This window comes from Rhyacophila brunnea, unplaced genomic scaffold, assembly GCF_057557595.1.
Source record: "Rhyacophila brunnea isolate RB1 unplaced genomic scaffold, BYU_Rbru_1.0 scaffold_4, whole genome shotgun sequence".
Classification (NCBI taxonomy): Eukaryota; Metazoa; Arthropoda; class Insecta; order Trichoptera; family Rhyacophilidae; genus Rhyacophila; species Rhyacophila brunnea.
The window spans coordinates 8,676,790-8,685,750 of record NW_028233068.1 but is presented as its reverse complement, the minus strand read 5'-3'; the positions used below and the strand labels follow the sequence as shown (position 1 = coordinate 8,685,750).

Below are 8,961 nucleotides of genomic sequence, written 5' to 3'. Positions count from 1 at the left end.
TATTGATTAATATCTTGTATGAATTAATTTAATAAAGATGTTTAATGTTTTTATGATTTTTATTGATGAAAGTGATTATTTTATCCTATCGTCGCCGCGATTCTTTCGTCAACACTGTTTATGGACCGCATAAGCTCTTTTTGTCGCTTTTATTCTTCGCAGTACGACTTGGCTTATCTACCTACTATGACTTTTCAAAACGTTTTGTATTACTAACATAATATTATCTAAATTGCCCGAACCAAAGCCGACTGCCCGAACACATTCCCACCGCAACACGTGCTGTCACGCTGAAATAGAGATAGCAGTAGCGAACGGTGGAGGTAGGCTGTTAAGATCCTCCATGAATAGTGCACTTTGAACTTTGTCGGTCATACGTATTTTTTTTTTTATTGAACTGAGACTACAATGTACAGATGGAGTTACTGTACAGAGCTAGTTTTTAAAAATCAATTTAATCCTGCCTAAACCAAACCGTAATATTTTTGGCATACTTTGGGCGATACGACAAAATTGTGCACATATTTTTTTATGCATACTTATTACACATATTGGTAGTTCAGCTTTTTTAATTCATCAAGCCCTGCCTAAACTAAACTAGGTATAATAGATAAAAAAAAATATTATTCTATCTGCAAAATATCTACAGTTATGTATGATTTAATTGCATAATTTTAGACATTTTATAGATAGACGAGTATTTTTTGAGTATTATCTATTGACGTGTCTATGTGTTCGCTGGATTTAATTGAATTTTAAAAATTAACCACGCCATCTGTAAATTGGAGTCTTATTTCAATGAATACAAATAATACGTTTGACTGACACAGTTTAGTGTGCAATATTCATGGCTGATCTTAACAGCCTACCTCCACCCTTCGACACTGATAGACAGAGATAAAGATAGTGAATCACTATCTCTACCCCAATGAAGTGTTGCCAACCGTACTATCATTCGTATTACCGTAATTAGTATAACCGTAGTATATTTGCACTACAATTTCGGTCTATGCAGGCACTATGTAGTTTTTAAACGCCGAAAATACTATAATTTTAAAATTTGGAAAAAATCGTTCGCAATACAAGAATTACTGATTTATTTTTGACTGAAAGAGGTAATAAATAAAAAAAAGTTCTCGACATTGGTTTGAAATGGAATTCTTCAAATTAGGTGTAAGTACTTACTTATATTTTTCGTCGAAAAAGGTAAAAAAAAAAAGCTTTCGTCTTTCATTTCAAATGTAATTTGCAGGTAAGTATTTGTGATCTTAACAACATTTTCAACAGATGACAACGTATACTATATTTTTTTCCGAAATACTATAATTTCTTGGTCTGCGTACTAAATTCGGTGACAAAACGATGGCAACACTGCCTCATTGTCGCAAGTAGTGATATCTGATACCTATTTGCGATTTCTCGTGGGCTGTGGCACATCTAGCACGTTGTATAGGTCTAGGGGTCAGTAGAACTCCGGTTGAGAATAATAGACATATAGGCCCTGAGTTTCATCCTCTTCCTCGGTGGGGTCAATATATTTTTGTGATTTTCTCAAAGTCTGGGTGTTTGTCATTGTTACTCTTCTATTACTAAATAACTATTTCACTATACTGCTGTCATTGGGCCTTATGGCCTGTTGTAGTCTTAACAGAAAAAAAACGAATGGAAAAAAGCAGTGGTCTGAGACCCACATACAGTGAAGCTGATATTATATAGGTACCTACCTATATATTTTTTAACTATTTGACCCTCAGCGTGCCGCAATATTGTATAAAGTGGTGGTAAATTACATAAAATATATCAAAAAATAGATTTATGTAGATTATACCAAAGGGTTGGAGCGGATCCTTTTTTGCGTTGTTCCGATCCATCTCCACTCTGGGACCTAATACTTGCTCCAGCTCCGCTCCAGATATTATATGTATAAGTAGTTTTGAAATAAGGTTTATTATTCGTCCTTTTCATTATTAATTATACCAAACAAAGTCCTGACAGCAAATCGTCTTTCATTATCTGCCTCTTCTGTCAAAAAAGTGAGGTTATTAAATTTATCATTCGGCAATGTTGCCGTATTTCAAATAATTTCAGTGTTGCAAAGTGTCAAATATAATATTTTCATTAGATTTTAGGACGAAAATTTAATAATATTAAAAACACATCCGGGGGAGTGGAGCAGTACAATTTGTCGGTGTTCCGGGTAAAACCCCATTGCCCCACGCTCTGGATTATAAAACAACGCCAGGGATGTATGATGAATAAGTAAGTAGGTATGTATAATGTAATATTATATTATATAACACTCTAAATTTAAAGGAGTATCAATAGAAAACGATTGCATTATTAATACTTATATTTTCTGCAATGATCTTATGTAATTTTTAATATATAAGTAGTGATTCAAGTTGGATATTTGTATTTTCTATATTAAATTTTAGTATTAAAAACTATTCAATAATAACTTTACTATATTCAATAAAAATATTATAATATAGATATATACTTACCCACTGTTACGATTGACGGTGAGCGAACCCAATAATCAATAACAGTGACGGGGAGGTATTTATTTTCAAATACCCGGCGGCATGCTAAAAGGACGTGCAAAGGTATTCTATACACAAGGCAGCTATCGACGGTGGTTCATTATATTTATGTATTGGGGTGGTTAATTTGTTACAATAAGTTAAGGGGGATCATTATGCCAACAGAGAACCTAGCGGAAAAATACGATTACAATTGTAAAAAAATGTGAATTTGTCACATATTTGGTATAGTTGTAAGTTTATTTTTGACTTAAAAAAAATATTTTTAATGTTTTCAGATACATATTTATTAATTAATACAGTTGAAATGGTAATTATCAAAAAAAATCTCAAATTGCAAGCTTCGTATTTTTCCGCTAGGTACTCTGTTGGCATAATGATCCCCAGATTGAGCCAGATGATTAGTTTCTTGACTTCATTAATTAATTCAAGTCGACGCTGAAATGTCAAAGATTGCACAAATATGTACAATATTTTTAAATTTTAATAAACATTTTTTTTAAATGTTTTTAAAGTGAAAATGATCTAGTAAAATGTGTAAAAATTGCAGTTTCCGGAATAAACTGATTGCATCGAGGAGCTCTTTTTCGTATAACACACCTGGCAGCAGAATATTGAAGTTAATTGAATTTTACTGGAAATTCAAAGAATCTGATACCGAAAAATGCACGGTAGATGGCGTTAATAAGCCAACATAATATTATATAAAATGGTGATTAGGTATAACGCATTACTAATTATTATTATGTAAATTGTAAAAGTAAACGAATAATATTGTTAGAAACTACTAGTAAAATTAAAATGTGTGCCGTATCAATAATAATATTTTTACTTTTCATTAAATACACATAGGTACGCAATTCGCTAAAAACAATGTATTATATTTTAATTAAATTCTCCAAAGAACAACAACTGAAAACCAAAAGTGACGCATCCAATATCCATTATAGCCGATTTTGACATTGCATTACAATATTTGCATAGTTAGAGTGGTCTTCACGTTAGATACCATCGATCAATATTATGCCGGGTCCACACTGGCAACATGTCGCCGGCAACTTCGTTAAATTTTACGATAATTATCATAATTGCTTATGAAATTTTACTATAATTATCATACTTATCGACACGATCGACAAAAGGATTTATTAATTTTGGGTCGAGTGGCTAGGCTAGAAAATTAGCTCGACCAGTCTCAGGCTACAGAAATACACCCATGATTTCCTTTCATGTCTTTCGGCCACACTTAATAATAGAAAATAGATGGGGAAATATATACATATTGTTATTTGTAAAGTTTATGTTGATAGGATGATTAAGACTACACACCAGCGGCGAAGGGTGGAGGTAGGCTGTTAAGATCCGCTATAAATAGTGCACATTAAACTTTGTCAGTCATACATATTTGTTATCATTGAACACTACAATTTACAGATGCTGTTGGTTAGTTTTTAAAATTCAGAAACCAAGCCATAATAAATAATAGTAAAAAATCTATAAAATATCTAAAATTATGCAATTAAATCATACATAACTTTAGATATTTTGTAGATAGTAGATGTAGATTTAAAAAAAAATGAGCTAACAATATATTGTGTAATAATAATATGTACCAACCAATGTATTATTAATCTAACTAAAACAAATAAGTACCTATGAAGGAAAAAGTGTGCACAATTTTGTCGTATCGCCCAAAGTAGGTATACTAAAACTATTATGGTTTGGTTTCGCAGGGCTTAATTGAATTTTAAAAACTAACCAACACCATCTGTAAATTTATTGTAGTCTTAGTTCAATAAAAACAAATATGTCGATGGTTTAATGCAAAGATATCGTATGTCCAGTTTTTGTCGAAATTGAGTTAACATACACAAAATGTTCGTCTGCATCGTATCTTTATGCTGTAAAAATATTATACGACCAAATAGGATATTTTAGAAGATACTGTATCATTCAAATACACAATATGTCCATTTCTCATGCATCTCAAATTTTAAACTTCGATTACCATCGATGTATGAATAACAAAGTTTAATGTGCACTATTTTTGGCAGATCAACAGCCTAGCTCCACCCTTCGCTACTGCTGCACACAATTGTGACGGAAAAAATCAAAATAAACTATTATTGATTGATTTTTTTTATTTGAAATTGATGAAAAAGTTTTTTTTAATTACAATTTTTTTATAATGTATGAAATTTGACTTAGGTACTAACAAAATGTAGAAGCGTATCTCGGTCGTAATTCGAAGAATGCATGTTATGCTGCCGATAATGCCTTTATAATAGATAAAGCCCGTAACCATTAATTATGGATTCAATCCATTCCCTGAATCGTGATACATATGTGTATACTCCTGGAATGTTGCTTCCACAACTTATCCCCCATCCACTGAGACCAGCTAGATAATAACGGCCATCACTAAATGAACAAACCAGCGGACCTCCACCATCGCCCTGAAAGGAGAGAAATCGAAACATTAACGAGTACCTACACTCGTACGATAGGTACGGTAGCGGGCAGGATCATCCCATGGAACAAGCGCGCACACTATTCCCGTCATAGACAATTTTAATCTAAAAAAAATGATTTTCCTTTAAATTTTATTTTTGTGATATTTTGTTTGTTATGAGGTATTACTATTGAAGTGTTTACATGCACAAGTGCTACTCTTATTAGTCACGAGCAAAGAGGCTACTCTCCGTCTGTGTGAACTGCAAAACGGCCAGTCTCCGTGTGAAATGTACAAATCAAATCGTCGGTGTTTTGTAAAAAGGGCGAAATAACCAAAATGCTATTTTACAGGAGGATTTTTAACTTTTAACATTTTTTTTATTAATTACCTGTGGATGATTATAAATGTCTAACAAGTTTATAAATAAAGCTTAGAAAGAATACTGTCTTTATAATTAACATGCAATATAATATTTTAAAAGATCTAATATGTCACATTCGCTTTTTATTCGTAATGCGTCAATGACATTGAGCTACTTTACAAGCTGTTTGTTGGCGAATTTAAAAGCGGGCGATTCAGCTACTGCGATTGTGATGATGACACACAAAACTTTCCATTCGCTGAGAAGCCAACGAGCTAGCGACTATTTTGACAAAACTTAGTTTGTTTTTACGGAAGTCGCGACTACGCTCTACTACGCAGTAGGCCCACACGCCGGCGTGTAGCGTGTAAAGTTGACCGGCTTTCAACTTTTCTCGGTAGATTGTTTACAATCTGCTTGTTAGCTTGTTCGATGATGACACTGGACGACTTTACAAGCAGATTGTAAATTCGCCAACAAGCAGCTCGTTAAGTAGCGCAATGTCATCGACGCTTAACACTAAGTGGATATTCGCTTATACGAATATCGTTTTTATGTACTTTCCTGTGGAGTAGAAATTCGCCGTTTTTACACAAAAAAGGTAGATAGAGGTACATATTATTTTTTCATTAAAATCTCGATTTCGCCAAAATGGTTGATTCGCCCTTTTTACAAAATACTGACGAAATATAGGTAAGTACTAATTTGTTATTTCTTTATTATTTCTATAATGGCTGAAATAATAACACCAAATAGGTACTATATTTGACAATATGATAAAAGATAATAATTATAATAAGTATAGGTACTTCACAAAAGTTTCCGAAAACTGTATAGGTAATTAGTTTTATCCGGTTTTGTCAATGTTGCATGTTTTGAAGAGAAACCACTCGAATGCGATGTTTTAGTTTGAAAAAAAACCATCTAGTGCTGCTAGCAACAAATCGCACGCGTCTCGGGCTGCAAGTCGAAGCCGCCAGTACACATACGAACACACTACGAATTGGTGATTCCTGATTAGCCATCGAAACTCGCCGGTCGCCCCCATACATATCCACGTTTCAAGAGGTGTATTAATAAAGCAATTGTTGCCAATTCTTTGAATTGACTTGATTCGTGGTCAACGTATAACTTCGATCAAAATTTTTCAACCGTGGTATTATTAAAAAGGTTATTAAGTAAGTACTTGGGCATGACTCATTGCCAATAATGCATATTAGTTAATTAAATTAAATACTGAAAATGATGTTAATCTCGTTTGTAGTCCTATGAAACTTTCATTTGTCATCTTCTGAAAAGGCGAAGTTACGAATGAAACAGTTTTAAAAAAAATCAAATCTTTGAACCTTTTATCAAGTTCCAGATTTAGAGATTGAAGACACTGAAGGGGGGACATGCTCAGCGTTGGTCAAAATGGAGCTTTTGTTCTATTTTCAAAGCATGATCCTGGACATACCTAAAACGTTGTAGATAATCTATTTATATAATTTTGAAGCCTTATTATCCTTTATATTTATTTTAAGCATTTAATGACTGCATAAAGTATGTTTATTACATAAAATAGTATTCTTTTAAAGCTCTTGCTCTAATGTTTTAGAATATAGTCATATTACAGTACATAAATGTGCCAGTGGTGTTAAGATTTTTCACATTTATTAATTTTTAAACGCATTTATATAACCATCAGTATAATAATTTATATCGACATTATTATAGTGAAATATTTACTATAAAAGATTATATTGATAATCTCTGTGATCCCAAATTTGACAAGAATTGGGCATTTTATTATTCAAAAAATGGGCAAGATGTAAGATGTAAGATGATGGCAAATGTACCGTTTAAAAAAAAATTCGGTTAGGTACATGTTCAAAAAATTAAAGTCCTGTTAAACCTTTTATCCAAATTAATACATTTTGTTTCCAACCAGTGAGCTGAATTTTTGAAAGGAATTTTACTTAGCTATTAAGTACTCAGTTTAAGTAGTTATTTCTATATAATATTTCAAATGATTTTCCTCGGTTTGTTGCTCTTTAAGTAACTGCCTACCCCCACGGGACGTCACTGGTTATGTATGTATTTGATCACTTCATCTTCCACTTCAAGTCAACTTTTTAATTTTTCTTTAACACCCAGTGGTTTTGCGTATGGTTTAGGTTGAAAGTGTGGTACACACCGCGTCAACTTAATGCTAATTTCAATACAAAGATGTAAAACATCTAGTATTACCTACACAACACAATACCTACACCGTTATCTAGGGAATGAAAAAAGTTAGTTTGTACCAAAGAGATTAGGTTAGTACCTACTACAGATTGAAAAGAGATTTCTGAAAAAGTCAAAAAGATTAGAAATTTTGTAGTTGCACGCGACTTGCACAAAAGACAGTTTAAATTATTAAATTAAATGACGTTAATTGTCAATATGATACTCTTTTAATGTATAACAATGAATGTTTATTTCCTCAGAATGGTTTGTCGAATGCTTGGAAGAAGTACGGTTATTTTTACATGAAAATTATACAAACGATTTTAAAGAACTTTTGATATTGAATGGCTAACAAAGTTTATGTTTTTTTACCGATTTAAAGTTGCATTTAAACATTTTAAATAAAAAATACAGGATTAAGGAAAAACTATTGATATCATGTATGGACACATAAATGGATTTCAAATTAAATTAGATATAGGTATTTAGAAGAGACATCAAATCCGCCAAATTTTAATATTTTCCAAAACTTAAACAATTTTTAAATGAATCACAAATATGTGAAAAAAATACTTTTAAAAACATAGATGAACTTTTCAAAATCCTTAATTCTATCAAAAAATAGTTTTCACAGAGGTTTCAAGATTTAAAAAAAAATGATAGGTTAATAAAAATCCAGACTTATTCAACATGGGAAATTTATTTTCTTACCTTCTTGATTGGATGTAATTAGAAATTTTTGAAAAGAAAATTATTGATTTGCAATCTAATGTTATTTGGACTGAAAAAAAATATTAGAAAATTTGTAAACATGCGAAAATGTATTGAAGAATTGGAATGTCATCGGTTTTCTTAAAGTGATGAATCGGTATGCCGAATTGAAAACATAATAGGTAATATTAAAAACATGGAAAAGCATGTCTGATACTTCTATATATTAAAAAACTAGAAATCTCGTTGTTGACCATTTTTTCTTCCACAAACTCATGTGAAATTTTTTTCTATATTAAAACATGTGCATTCAAAAACCAGAAATAGGTTGATAAAAAATGTAGATTCAGCAGCATGTACCTATGACATATCAGCCTGATAAAAAATCTCGCAAATACCATGAAACGAAAAACCTCAAACAAAATTTAGTGTGTTATTAAATGTTTTTATAGTTCCTTATTTTCTTTCATTTTATGTGTAAGTATATTTTTTTTTTATATTCAATAAATATGACTTAGATTATATCGTATTGTGTACACCAAAAAAGGAATGGCACGCGCCACGAATTGAAAATTGAAAAAAATCGGCTTATTTTGGCACGCCGATCAAATCCCATATGCCATCCCTGACCTAGTCCGTATTCTCTATTTCTTATTTATTATGACCTATTCCATATTCCCAAG

General features: G+C 31.8%; 1 protein-coding gene across 2 annotated transcripts in view; it reads right to left on the bottom strand.

Annotated features, from left to right (window-relative positions):
- Window positions 1–4,666: 4,666 nt before the first annotated feature.
- LOC147066814 (phenoloxidase-activating factor 2-like) overlaps window positions 4,667–8,961 on the bottom strand; it is a 70,586-nt gene continuing 66,291 nt past the window's right edge. For both annotated transcript variants that reach the window (XM_085954262.1, XM_085954259.1), the window contains exon 9: window positions 4,667–4,999. In XM_085954262.1, the coding sequence (XP_085810388.1) occupies window positions 4,823–4,999 (177 nt within the window). In that variant the 3' untranslated portion in view covers window positions 4,667–4,822. The remainder of the gene's footprint in view (window positions 5,000–8,961) is intronic.